Source organism: Mizuhopecten yessoensis, unplaced genomic scaffold (assembly GCF_002113885.1).
Source record: "Mizuhopecten yessoensis strain PY_sf001 unplaced genomic scaffold, ASM211388v2 scaffold8995, whole genome shotgun sequence".
Lineage (NCBI taxonomy): Eukaryota > Metazoa > Mollusca > Bivalvia > Pectinida > Pectinidae > Mizuhopecten > Mizuhopecten yessoensis.
The window spans coordinates 498,299-513,629 of NW_018407826.1; the positions used below are offsets into that span (position 1 = coordinate 498,299).

At 34.9% G+C, this 15,331-nt stretch overlaps 1 protein-coding gene across 4 annotated transcripts in view; it reads right to left on the reverse strand.

Annotated features, from left to right (window-relative positions):
• Positions 1 to 338: 338 nt before the first annotated feature.
• LOC110457042 (extended synaptotagmin-1-like) overlaps positions 339 to 15,331 on the reverse strand; it is a 56,973-nt gene continuing 41,980 nt past the window's right edge. For 2 of the 4 annotated variants that reach the window (XM_021508137.1, XM_021508139.1), the window contains exons 20-27: positions 13,986 to 14,069; positions 13,621 to 13,728; positions 13,160 to 13,467; positions 12,235 to 12,281; positions 4,566 to 4,680; positions 3,973 to 4,069; positions 3,634 to 3,745; positions 339 to 1,831 (exon numbers count right to left, since the gene is read on the reverse strand). In XM_021508137.1, the coding sequence (XP_021363812.1) occupies positions 1,674 to 1,831; positions 3,634 to 3,745; positions 3,973 to 4,069; positions 4,566 to 4,680; positions 12,235 to 12,281; positions 13,160 to 13,467; positions 13,621 to 13,728; positions 13,986 to 14,069 (1,029 nt within the window). In that variant the 3' untranslated portion in view covers positions 339 to 1,673. Of the gene's footprint in view, positions 1,832 to 3,633; positions 3,746 to 3,972; positions 4,070 to 4,565; positions 4,681 to 10,634; positions 10,977 to 12,234; positions 12,282 to 13,159; positions 13,468 to 13,620; positions 13,729 to 13,985; positions 14,070 to 15,331 lie in introns of those variants that run through there. The other 2 variants (XM_021508136.1, XM_021508138.1) reach the window with 2 other exon arrangements.

A 15,331-nucleotide genomic window follows, 5' to 3' on the forward strand; every position in this document is an offset into this window, starting at 1 on the left:
AGTTATATACCTGTAGTCTGTTAACGATTAACCCTTTATTTCCCTAATTGGACCCCACCCTTCTCCCAGATGAGGGGTGCACACTATTCAGTTAAACTTTTAACCATTGTAGACCATAATAATAATAATAATAATCATAGCAATTGGAGGTTCTTATATACCGCTTTATCACAACCTAGTTCGTAGGTCGTGTCGAAGTGGTTCACAAATTATTATCCGTGGTTATAGGGCCTTTGCAACCAGCCAATACATTTCTCAACTCCCTGGGGAGCATACAGCCGAAGCTGCCATTTCAGCGGTAACAGCTAGCATTCAACAATTCTAGCACTGCCCAACCACATACTCATTTACAGCTGAGCAGACTGGAACAAGCGGAGTTAAGTATCTTGCTCAAAGATACAACACATTGCCATGCCGTGGCGCAAACCCGCAATCCTTCTGTCACGAGCCCGGCGTCCTACCACGGGACTACCGTGCCTCCTGGACTCATCAAGATCAATGCATGGGAGAGACAATTAAAGTTACATAGGGGTTAAAAGGTTAAACAACATTTGATTCCCTTGGTCAAGGAAATGTTCAATCCAAGTCTTTATTCACAATCCTTGCAGCCATTCTGGACTAGCAAGCATTATAATGGAAAGTCCATGAATGACAGACAACGGACGCTGTGCCACTTCATCATATATCTAGGCCTTTCAGACCAGCTGTGCTAAACTAAAAAGAAGGATAATACTCTTAGAGTACCTGGAATGTTATACATAAATAGGATGTAAAATAAACAAATAAATAAAATGGAAATCTGAAGGAATAACAAATTTAACAAAAAGCACAGAATTAAAAATATTTACCAAGCTTTTCTATGATTATAGCTTACTATAAAATTATCATAATTTATAGAACTAAAAACAAAGTAAAAGCAGAATAGCTAGAATAACATACAACATAAGGTAATGTGTACAGGCAAGGTAAGAATTGTCAGACAAAAATCATCGCAAATTAAAACAATAATGTTGTACTGAGTACATACCTGTTTTTGACAGGAGCACAATAAAACGGTTCAAACATAAAACACAATACAGAAAATGTTGCCAGATATTTTACAGAATCTCTTACATGTGAGAAATTATCATTGTCAGAAAATCCTGATCATGTTTAAATTTTCAATACAATTTTAATCATCAGTTCATGTACAAATAAAAAAAACAATGCCAAGTATATTGAGCAATATAAAATATACATACCATCGCCGGTAATAACAATGTCATAGTGTTGAAGTATAAAAAGCCACATAAAGTTCAAAGAGACTATACATATTCAAATGTATTACAAATATAAAGTGCCACACACACAGTAACATCTTATATATTAAATATTCAGACCTAGAGTATAAATTGTATAATGGATATATCTTCTTTCACCAGCACCTTCTTGTACAATGGTTATATAATCTTTCAGCATTGTTCTCCAGCAGTCTTGACAGATCAGTCCTAAACACTTCCTTTTCACACATCATGTTGTTGAATTACAATAACAGAAGTAGCTGTGTACATTTTCTCCTCATACATAATCTCTTACTAAATCCAACAAAAACCATTAGAGAAGCATTGTTGATACATGTATCCCTTTCAAAGGCCAGCTTTTAAAATCAAATCTTCAAATAAATTCACGGAGAACTAATGAATTTTTTCTTTCCTAAATGACCATGATTTGTTGAAGCGAGCAGCCTTCCTGTTGACTAGATGAGGGTTAGGTTTGCCCTTTGTCAGGAATACTTCCACCGACACTCCTTTGGATAGAGGCAGCCATTTCTGTACCCCTCCCTCCTCATAATCTGAAACAACAAAACTCAGTTACACTTAAACAATTTTCATTTCATCAAACATAATGGTGAAAATGTAGCCAAGATAAAATTACTTTCTTAAAGTGTCTGTACCAATTTCAAAAATAATTGCTTTCATACTGATAACTTGTTGATACCAAGCTTAATGTAATATCAGCATCATGGTGGGATGTATCATACAAATATCTTAGTGACCTGCAAACAAAAGTCCCTAGCTCTCCTGTAAATAAAAGTCCCTAGCTGACCCGTAAAATAAAAGTCCCTAGCTGATCCGTAAATAAAAGTCCCTAGCTGACCCGTAAATAAAGTCCCTAGCTGACCTGTAAATAAAAGTTCCTAGCTGACCCGTAAATAAAAGTCCCTAGCTGACCCGTAAAATAAAAGTCCCTAGCTGATCCGTAAACAAAAGTCCCTAGCTGACCTGTAAATAAAAGACCCTAGCTGACCCGTAAATAAAAGTCCCTAGCTGGCCTGTAAATAAAAGTCCCTAGCTGACCCTTAAATAAAGTCCCTAGCTGACCTTGAATAAAAGTTCCTAGCTGACCCGTAAATAAAAGTCCCTAGCTGACCTGTAAATAAAGGTCCCTAGCTGACCTGTAAATAAAAGACCCTAGCTGACCCGTAAATAAAAGTCCCTAGCTGACCTGTAAATAAAAGTCCCTAGCTGACCCGTAAATAAAAGTCCCTAGCTGACCTGTAAATAAAAGTCCCTAGCTGACCCGTAAATAAAAGTCCCTAGCTGACCCGTAAATAAAAGTCCCTAGCTCTCCTGTAAATAAAAGTCCCTAGCTGACCCATAAATAAAAGTCCCTAGCTGATCCGTAAACAAAAGTCCCTAGCTGACCTGTAAATAAAAGTCCCTAGCTGATCCGTAAATAAAAGTCCCTAGCTGACCCGTAAATAAGTCCCTAGCTGACCTGTAAATAAAAGTTCCAAGCTGACCCGTAAATAAAAGTCCCTAGCTGACCTGTAAATAAAAGTCCCTAGCTGACCTGTAAATAAAAGTCCCTAGCTGACCCGTAAATAAAAGTCCCTAGCTGACCTGTAAATAAAAGTCCCTAGCTGACCTGTAAATAAAAGTCCCTAGCTGACCCGTAAATAAAAGTCCCTAGCTGACCTGTAAATAAAAGTCCCTAGCTGACCCGTAAATAAAAGTCCCTAGCTGACCTGTAAATAAAAGTCCCTAGCTGACCTGTAAATAAAAGTCCCTAGCTGACCCGTAAATAAAAGTCCCTAGCTGACCTGTAAATAAAAGTCCCTAGCTGACCTGTAAATAAAAGTCCCTAGCTGACCCGTAAATAAAAGTCCCTAGCTGACCTGTAAATAAAAGTCCCTAGCTGACCTGTAAATAAAAGTCCCTAGCTGACCCGTAAATAAAAGTCCCTAGCTGACCTGTAAATAAAAGTCCCTAGCTGACCTGTAAATAAAAGTCCCTAGCTGACCCGTAAACAAAAGACCCTAGCTGACCTGTAAATAAAAGTCCCTAGCTGACCCGTAAATAAAAGTCCCTAGCTGACCTGCAAATAAAAGTCCCTAGCTGACCTGTAAATAAAAGTCCCTAGCTGACCCATAAATAAAAGTCCCTAGCTGATCCGTAAACAAAAGTCCCTAGCTGACCTGTAAATAAAAGTCCCTAGCTGACCCGTAAACAAAAGTCCCTAGCTGACCCGTAAATAAAAGTCCCTAGCTGACCTGTAAATAAAAGTCCCTAGCTGACATGGTGTGAACCATACCTGATCTATATCTGGGTCAACATGACAGAGAAAAGGCTTTCAAAAACTAAACAATGTTACCTCTGAAAAGGTGCTCCAGTGTAAAGGATTGCTGAGCCACATGTTCCTTGTGATCCAGTTTGATGTCCAAAGTGAGAACAGTGTCCACATTCACACCTGCCCCGCGGTCAATCTGCCACAAATACAGCTTGTATAAAGTATGTAGCAATACACAATATCTCAGCAGCATGAAGATTATTTTTTTTTAAATCCATTTTAAAACTTCCCCAACCTTTAAGATGATTTTTTTTAATTTTTGATATTTGACAAGTTTAGTAATATCTGCATTATTATTTTGTGTCCATTATAATGATTACATGAATAATTCATGAAGGCATTTAAACATGACATCAAGTATACCTCAAATGTTGTATTGAGAAGGGGATCTGTGACCTTGACCATGGCAGACTTGGCAATGACTCTGTTACCGGACAGCAGTCTAAGGCGCTGACTAGGACTGGAAAAGTAATATGCAATCATAAGACACTCCGCCGACCCTCAAATCACTCTAGACAATGGGAACCCACTATTTGATGTTAGAGTAACACATACTGGTGGAGTAGGGGGCTGCAAACTCTACTCTAGATCTGTAGCCGAGCACTGTCGCTTCTATAGCCTAAAAGTACTAAAAGTATTACCTAAAGGTACTACACATCTAAAGTTTTACCTAAAAGTATTACCTAAAAGTATTACCTAAAGGTATTACACATCTATAGTTTTACCTAAAAGTATTACCTAAAGGTATTACACATCTATAGTTTTACCTAAAAGTATTACCTAAAAAAAATATTACCTAAAAGTATTACCTAAAAGTACTAAAAGTATTACCTAAAGTACTTAAAGTATTACCTAAAAGTATTACACATCTACAGATTAGGGTTCTTTAAAGCATGACGGTATACATGTACCAATACACCCCAGTCACTTCGACTCTATAGCCTAAAAATACTTACTTGAAAATACGCACTTTACAGTAAATACTGGCAGTGTCAGGGAGTGACAGCCCTCTCACTCTGAGGATACGTCCTGACACAGTGTAGATTCTCTCCACCCCAGCTACACTGCTGTCTGTAACACACAGGTGAAAACATGTTGTAAAAACATGTGCTCATCGTGTACATGTAACACAACCGTAAAAAACCCTGGTATAAAAACAGGTTTAAATACTGATAATAGGATGGTACATTTTCTCCAAAGTAATTTTTCAAAAGTATTTGTTCATGCATTTCTATGAACTGCCTCGGTTTGCGGAGCCCTAGGTTCAGACTCCCAACAACATAGTGTCCTTATGAAGGAGGGCTTATAGATACTGATTATTGTATAATAAATCCAATCTGATTAAAACCATATCTTATAACTGAAATAATGTTGCTATTTATGTAATGACCAATACATTTAAGTTTAAGAAAATACAAAATTCCTCAATTACACTTTATACAGTGCCTCAAGAAAGTAGAAGGTGTAACACTTTCAATACAGTATATTAACATACATTATGAAATTTCTTAGTCAACCTTACATAAGCAATCTTACACATCCTGATCCATAATTAGAGGTTCTTTATTATCAACCTTCCATGAAAACAAAAAAGTGAAGTTGCACATTCCCATTTGCAAACTGCGGGGTAAAAAATAAAGCTTATTCAAATATTCACCAACAAAAAATTAAACGAGGAAAATTCTGAGGAAGAAAACAACAAACAAGATATTCCCAAAGTATAGTCATAACAATGAAATTATTTATGTTAAAAACTTTTATCATTTCATTTTTGCCAACAAGTGTAAATATATTTTTATTTCATGAAGCACAAAAACATATATTTAATATCTTGGATCTCAAAGATTCAATATTATAATTTTCACTTTTCCAAATATGAACTTCAAAATGGTTTTCTTCTTTATCTTGATGAAAATGCTCCCTGCATTTCCATTGATTGTTACATGGTAATAAATGGATATCAAATTTTAAATATCTAATAAATGGATATCAAATTTTAAATATCTAATAAATGGATATCAAATTTTAAATATCTAGAGTGAAAATGAAAGTGACTTTTAGAAAGCAATATATAGAACTGTATATGTGGCTAATTAAATCTGTAAGTACAGATAGCACTGCACAAGTCCACATAGCACAAATACGTGGTATTGTCACTATTATACATACTTACAATTGTTTTTTGTATACATGTATATTAATTTATTGCTATTAAAAGTAGGTCAAGAGTTCTAGTATACCGGATTGTATTGCTGTTCAAGTTGCTTCCCAAAAATCTAAATGTAAATATATCATTTAACTGTGTAATGCCAAATGGCACCAAAACATTCAGAATTCGTTCTTATTTCAATGGATATATAATGACCAAGGAGTTCAAGCGTAAATGCAAGTTCCACCTACCAAAATAATACAAAATGAAATATGAAATATGGAACTTTGTATGATGTACTAAAATAAGTTGCTCAGTGTAGTGTATTTCTACTATAAACATGTACTTCATATCATAAAACACATGGCAGTGACATGCACAAGATGATGAAGTACATAGATTTGTTACTATATCTGAATCATTTAACTGTAACCATTGTCAGCAGACGTCATGCGATACCACAAACAATGCCACTGAATTCTACAGATTATAAACTTGTATATACCAGGTGTATGTTTTATACTTGTACATTGCCTGTCGAGTTTCCACAAAAGTAATCTGGTTTACAACAAACAAATGTTTTACTATTCTATCAGTGTGGTTAAACATATCACTGTAAATAGAACTTGTAGATACACGGTGCATGCAGTACTGTTTTTGTTTTCCCCCCCCCCCATAATATACACTATTTTGTAGTACTGGCAGTTATAACATTGCGCTATAAATATTTATAATATTTATTTTTTGCATTGTTGATTTTCTTTGTGTTTATGAGAAGAAAATACAGCCATGATCATATTTTCCATCCACATAATCTCTGAGCTGAATTTATACATGTGGAACCTGCTGCTGATGTATTTTGAGATCATGAACATTTACGTAAATATAAAACTGCTACAGTATGTTTACTTACTACAGCCTATATAAAACACCCTCCCCTTAATATTTAACTGGTAGGCAAGGAATGACTTCAAATACCATTCTCCAAAAAGTGAAACAGCGATTCATTCCCAGTAACAAACCTGTCCATGCCAATAGGTGTTACCTAAATCCTTCTGCAGTTTAATGCTTGTGAAATCCTGCAAAATCGAATTTAGTGATTGGAGTTTTCACCAAAACTTTGAATTTTCTACAATTCTGTCTTATAACAATAATTTTTCATCAACATTCCATGAAAAGAACTCTGAAAAATGCATCACATTACTTAGTTTCCATGACAAAAGGAAAGTGCAGTAAAACTACAATAAATCACCCTACGGGTACATTTGATTCACCACCTTGCATATCATCACTGTATTCATTTCTTTGTTTAAAAACTGTGTTTTCCTTTATGTGTTGCCATTGATGATTTACTGAAAAACACCTCGATAATACCCAAAGTCTTCTGGACGTGTAACAATGTGTCACTGTATTGGATCCCTTCTCTAGTAATACATCTGTACGTGAAGTAACACAACGTTACAATGTCAAACAATGCAGAAAGCTACATTTACACTGATTAATCTAACTGCTAACATTTAGAATCTATTTCATATCTGAATTTCGCATGCAATAATTTTTATAGCAAAAACTAATGATTTAACAATATAACCCATTAGGTTTAGAAATGTGTACACAAAATCCCATAAAGGGCCGATGGGCCTTTATAGCTCGCTTGGTTTCATTTTTTAGTTTGAACACATTTGACCTTGTGGTGGGTCTTTGAATCGATTGTTGATCTATTTTGAACAAATCTGACAGAAGCATGCTTGTATACCCCAAGCTACAGGGCCGAGGCCTCGTAATTCGTAAGTAACTACTTGGGAATTTTTAACACATTTTATTTATGTGACCTAGAAAATGAGTCTATATGATAATGCTTTAGAGACTTTTGATATCATAGTTCTGTAGATGAAGTAATTAAAGTTTTTGGGCACATGATTTGGTGACAGATGGACAATGCACCATTGCACAATAAAGTTTACAGGCACTTTGTACCAGGTGATCTAAAAAATAAAATTTACATGCACCTACAAATAATAGAGATCAAACCACAATAAGTTTATATATACCAGATGTACAGGTCACGTGACACAATCCTGTAGATATACCTTGTAAGAACCTGTACCCATCAAGGTTTGTGCAACAACAGAAGATAATGAAGTTCATGCTTTACGTGAACTCTAGCAATATACATTGCCATGACCACATGACATATAACTACATTGATTTCCGAGCTTTTAAGAGTTTTGTTTACCTGACGTACATTTCTCCTTTTTGTGATGGTTTTCGATTTTGCAGCTCTTACCTATTAAGTAATTATGTTTACAGTTATGTTAGACACATTCACAGACCATGCAGTTAAACAAAAAGTCAAATAATGTAAAACATTTTCACATGAACATATAAAGTAATTGATACTGTGGTGTAAGAAAAGTAGTCCCTTCCTTCTACATAGTGTTGCATGTGGTTTGATGGTGTGGTGTAAGAAAAGAAGTCCCTTCCTTCTACATAGTGTTTCATGTGGTTTGATACTGTGGTGTAAGAAAAGTAGTCCCTTCCTTCTATAAAGTGTTTCATGTGGTTTGGGGAAATATTCTTTGATTCTGTATACTTACTCCATACATCACTCATCAAATGAAAAACAAAGGACAACAGAACACATTATCAGGTGTTCGTATTTCAGCCACCTTTCCAGTAAAATCCTTCTAGGTATGATGATGCACACCACTCCCTTTTGAGATATTTTTCATCTTCTTCAGTGTGATATTCCGTCTTTGCGTATTGCAGAGTTATCTTCTCTTGAGAGCAGGTATTGATTGTTACGTCACTTGTTTGTGAGAGTAACGTCATCAATTTTTGAGAAAACGACGTAATTTTCTCACACAAACCAATGACGTAACAATCAATACCTGCTCCCAAGAGAAGATAACTCTGCAATACGCAAAGACGATATATAGCAATACAGTTTAAACTACACCATAACGTGTGTTTACAATTTTTAGCCATAGGTGTTGTGACACAAAAATCATAAATCACACTAAATAACTTATCACTGCACAAAACCATGTTTTATTGTTAGTTCACTACAAGTTGACTATTATACAGGAACAAACTTCACTGGTCCATTGAACATTTACATATTGATAGTTTTTGAGGATGATCAAGTAACCCACTTTTTACTTTTGGGATAACCATGTCAAAAGCACGTTAAAAGTGGATAAAACATTGAAACTAACATTCATATTTACATTATCTTACCAGCAGGACATCTCATAATGTAGACAATATCAACTTGAATATAAGATGAGAAACATATGGACATGGGGGGAAAAAAAAGAAATAAAGAAAAAATAGATATTTATGTATTATGAGATATTGCCTGCTGAAACAGTGACTGAAAATGTACACTCGGCAGAATTGTAACACTTGCTCCTAAACAACACTGTATATGATTTTGACAACTGCAGACTTTCTGACCGAAACACCAATATCATGTTGAAATCTTTTTAGTCTTTATGTTAAACTTGAACATTCTTTCCACACACACAGTGGATGCTAGTAATATTGAAGAATTAAACCTTCCTATGAAACACATGAACCTATCTAGATTACTCCCAGCTGCCGAGGAGTACAAAGAAAAGGCATGATGAGTATAGATATTACAAATAAGTAAATATACTGGTATTAATATTGACATGCAATGAGAAGTTTAATTGTAACAATGTACTTTGGTTTAAATATATATAACATGTAGAGGTGTAACGATTCACCGATAATTGAGTGTCGATACATCATCACCGGGCATTCACCGATAGTATCGTGATACTTTAAAAAAAGTGATGTAGGGGTCACCGTTTTTAGAGTGCTCATTTAACCTATACACAAAATAAAGTTCAGCATGTATTTCTTCTTGTTCCATCACCAAGAAGAAATATTATTTAAAAAACAGAAATGCCATACAATTCAGGAGATCAATCAATTAAAAAACAGAAATGTCATACAATTCAGGAGATCGATCAATTAAAAATCAGAAATGCCATACAATTCAGGAGATCGATCAATTAAAAAACAGAAAGGCCATACAATTCAGGAGATCGATCAATTAAAAAACAGAAATGCCATACAATTCAGGAGATCGATCAATTAAAAAACAGAAATGTCATACAATTCAGGAGATCGATCAATTAAAAAACAGAAATGCCATACAATTCAGGAGATCGATCAATTAAAAAACAGAAATGTCATACAATTCAGGAGATCGATCAATTAAAAAACAGAAATGCCATACAATTCAGGAGATCGATCAATTAAAAAACAGAAATGTCATACAATTCAGGAGATCGATCAATTAAAAAACAGAAATGCCATACAATTCAGGAGATCGATCAATTAAAAAACAGAAATGTCATACAATTCAGGAGATCGATCAATTAAAAAACAGAAATGCCATACAATTCAGGAGATCGATCAATTAAAAAACAGAAATGTCATACAATTCAGGAGATCGATCAATTAAAAAACAGAAATGCCATACAATTCAGGAGATCGATCAATTAAAAAACAGAAATGTCATACAATTCAGGAGATCGATCAATTAAAAAACAGAAATGCCATACAATTCAGGAGATCGATCAATTAAAAAACAGAAATGTCATACAATTCAGGAGATCGATCAATTAAAAAACAGAAATGCCATACAATTCAGGAGATCGATCAATTAAAAAACAGAAATGCCATACAATTCAGGAGATCGATCAATTAAAAAACAGAAATGTCATACAATTCAGGAGATCGATCAATTAAAAAACAGAAATGCCATACAATTCAGGAGATAGACCAATTAAAAAAAAAAAACTCATTCAGCATGGAATATAACCAATTAAGATTTGTTTGATATCAACGTTTGTTTCTAATCAAGGAAAACAAAGGTAACAGTTTATACAGGGAGTTGCGATAAGCATCACAATACGCATCGTATCGTGACCCATGTTTTGTGAAAAGTATTGTATCGTCACATTCCTTGCACTAACAACAGAACATGAGATGTAATGTTAATTCTGGGTTGAGCAGCACCATCACCAGTATATATTACACGTGTACTATAGCATACAGCCACAATAGGACAGGACGATACAGTGACTACATCGGTACATAACGGGGCTATAACCCTGCACGGACGTGCGAGTACAGTACTTGCCAAGAATCAAGGATGCTTCTGTTTCAGCAACTGTGGAGGCTGTGTTCAGTATATGATATACATTTTAAATATCCAAACAATATTTACGATCTCAAATTCACAAATAGTCCTCGGTACATATTAGACAAGGTTCCTATAATGTTTAACATACAGTGTACATATCTATTAAATATAAAGGATTTTATTAATGCAATTCTTGTCATAAATACAAAACATGGGGAAGGGGGTTTTGTTAAGAAGTAACATTGATTTAATGTAACATCACTTCAAGAAATCACTACGGTTTTAAAACTGATGTACATGTATTGTCAATAACAACATAAGTACAGGTAAGGCCGTAACATTTGAATGAATTTGTTAGACACTGTAGGTAAAACATTCAGCTACAAAAAGAATAGATTTTATAATGAGTAAGCAAGCGCAAGAGTGACCTTTGAACTTTTGACCATGAAGTCATTTGTATGAGGTTTCAGTGCTCTAGTTCCACTGAAGATTAGCAAGGACAAATGTGTGATAGATGGATTAACAAAGCACACAAAAACAATTAACTATAATAATAAAAACACTCGGTTTACCGTATGATACCTAACGAACGTTACAACTCGTTACGGATCAGGAAGACTAAACACTGATTTAACACTACACCCAGGCCTCGTTAGTAATAAGGAGTTAAATACGCTCCGTGTTATCTATGGGATTTTCTATCAGGGAGAATAATTTACCTAGAAATACAAGGTATCAGGAACATAAGGTATACAACAAAATTATTACAGTTTATACAAATTCAAAGAAAACAATTACACCTCCGTTGCTGCTTTAAGGGGGAGATAACTATTCCAAAGTTTCCCTCTAACTAGGTATATCTCACAAGTGAAAATTAAGTATACAATGTACTGTATACAATGTATATAGACAGCCAGGGTACCATTCCGACTTAATTTTTGTGTTGATGTTGAAAATTTACACTGTTAGGCCTGAAAGGACACTTGGTTTTACAGCTTATTGTAATTACTGGTATAGTTTCTGCTGTATACTGTTATTATAGTATCCTTTACTATACACTGATTGTATAAAGTGTACCTGTTAACCTATCACAACACACACTTCAACAGTTAAACATTATCTAATTTTAACACACCTCAGCTGAAAATGGAAACGGATTACACAATACTGTATCACACATCTGATTCCAAATATGAATAGTATAAAACAGACCTCTAATGTCAAACCAACCAATAGCTGAAGTCCACACAGTCAGTACTAATGTATTGTAATAAATCTTTAAATCTGTACTTACTCATTGATATGTTATCCCCATGATGCAGGGCAGTGAATGAGTTTGTCCTGTAACAGAAGGTGAGACAAGACATATTGACATTTGTTTAAAAAACATGTACGCACCACCTTGTGTCAATGTTCTGTCGGGATTGATATGGGTTAAGTGTACATCAGGTGACTATTTATATATAGCTACAGAACGGTGTAACACTCTCTCTTAGGTGCTTTCTTAACACTGACATTTTTTAATACATTTTAACAAGAAGACTGAAGATATCTAATTATTAATTATCAATTAACTTTGTCCAGTATTGACCACTGAAATCTCGGGGAAGCCCCGCGTAAATTTAGCGCAGATCTATTTATATATGTCACGTGGTTGTTTCAAAAGTGAGGCAGTAAAGATAACAACAATAGCACGCCGTCATGTGCCATGTCAGACTCAACTAGCTAGCGGACAAGACAACAATACTTTACGTAAATAATTGTTTTCAAAGGTCATGTATGATACAAGTGTAGTATTCCTACCTATATGTTGTTGTTATATATAACAGTATTGATACCTCGTGCCTGTCATGACTTTTGCATGCATCTTTTTCTTTCGCCGCGATGTTTACATTTGGCCTTGTTGATGATGCGCATGCGGTAAAATTACATCACTGATCTGGGTCAATTGAGAGTTTTAGACTGTCAGGTGACGATTTAGGATTTCTTTAATATAATTATAATTTTTACTCTTAGGGAGTGAATTTCAGCAAAATTTGAATCGGTATATTTTTCATAAGAAGGTATTTTAAACATGTGTATGCCATTTTAGCAAATATGACATTTTTCCCCGACCAGCCCCTTTAATGTATTTGTATCAAAAATGAAATTGAATTATAAAATGACCATTCAAAAGGCACAGAAACTGAAATCACACAAACAATCTATGAAATACATACGAATCTGAATGTCTCATTCCCGAGCCTGGTGTTAGTGTATGACCTTGAGATGTCCTTCGTTTACCCATGTTAAGGTCAGAGGCAGATCTGTATAGTCCCCCATTGCCAGAGTTTTGTCGGGATACTGTCCCCTGGTCCTTCCGTCCCGCCCGTGGTAGTGTAGCGTTGGTGGAGTTCTGAGAGGACTGAGAAGGCCTGGCTGCTTGGAGCTTCTCTACCTTCCGAGGGGCGACCTGTTCTGAAACTGCCTCCATAGCATTGCCATTAGGAGGGGGCTCAGACCTGTTGGCTGGGGGGCTGGATTTACTCTGATTGGATACAATATTGAATACAATTGAACTATTGAATCATCTATTCATATCAGTTTTCTAATAAAACAGAGCAATATAGATAATTCCAAAAATATATTAAATAATCCTGATATTTGAAACTTAATTAAATAAAATATTTCCCCAACAAACCATGGTTGGCGAGTCCATCTCCTCAAACACCTCATCCTCAATTGGGGGTGTGGTAGGCACACTGAGTTTCTTAGAGTTTTCTCCCTTCTTACTCTTCTTTTGTGCTTCCTTTTTAAATTGTAAAGACTGTATTAAATTATGAAATCAAAACATAGTTATCTTGCTTCCAATATTAAGATTTACATCAAGTTGATTTATCTTTTTTTTTTAAACCATCCTGAGTATCCAATGCTGTTTTGAGTTTGATTTATCAAAACTTATTTCTGGTATATATATATATATATATCAATTCAAAAGCATTCAGAACAATCACAATTCCAATCAACTGGAATAAAACTTAAACTTCATTTCTTTTTTTTACTTACAATTGTTTCTTTGCAAGTCACTGTACATTTTATCTGTAAGCGTCCATTCTTGGCTCTTCCCAAAGTCAGCCATTCTGGTTTAGCCTAAAACATTGACAAAGCAATTCCTGTGATTCATCTGAATTAAAAAAGACCCATATGTGTGTATCTATAATTAACACTGAATTCACATTTCCCAAAAGGTTAGTGAAGCAACAAATACAGGTCACAGTGATCTTTATTCATCCATGATACTCCAGGGGTTATGCTCACTTATGCTCTCTGCAATCCTGGATATGTCACAGCAAAATGGAAGGCAGGCGGCTGGCAATTTGATTGGTCTCGGGTAAAAGATACCTGACCAACTGCTAGGCTGATACCTGTTCTTTGAAGATTACAGAGAAGCGACAACTGACTTCACAGCCAGTCAAGTTTACTGTTACGTGACCTACAGATTCTTTTGATGTACACCAAAGGATCAAACTAGTCTTTGCGTCTCATCCACAAGGTGGTGCACACTTTGCCTTCGATTTTGCTATGATATATTCCTTGGGTACAGAGAGCAAAAGTGAGCATAACCCCAGGAGAATGCCTATATTTTATATATTTACATGACTGTGTAGTGTGGTGACTATTGGACTTCTAGTATTAGATTAAATGAAAAAGCTTAACCAATGTGTTGTAAGGACAGACAGAAAAATCCAACACTAAGTGCCCCTCCCCCTGTTATGTTCTGGTGCCCCTCCCCTTGTTATGTTCTGGAGGAATAAAACCACCTTATATCATTATCAGTAACATCAATATAACTCAGACACATATATCTAATAGACTATTACTAAAATATATACTTAATATATACTTATATATACATGTATAACTAAAATGCAAAAATATTTTGTTTACATGCTACACACTCCATTGGAGAAAATGAAAACAACATTATTAGAATACATTCATTTTTGTAGTTAGTATTAAGGAAATCAAAATGGGTAGCTTTTTCGAAATCTGTTCTGCAATAATCCCAATTAATTTTCTAGATGGAGCTGTTAGAACATTGAAAATAACACATGGTGATGTTCTGAAATTTTCTATTCCAGGATTCAAGAATTTTATTTACATTTTACATTCAAAAATTAAAATTGTCTTCAATTTAATTTTGATAATTCACACTATCACAAATGATAACAATAGCAGCTCATCATTATAACATCTAACCAGTTCATTTTCAGACGATGGGAACCTGATATGTTTTTGACAAGTTTTTGTAAGTACCGTAACAACCCATGTAATTTGCGCACCTGTGTAATTTGCGCAGGCACTTTTTGAGGCTGAAAATCGGGAAAAAAGCTTCTACTCAAATATTTTGC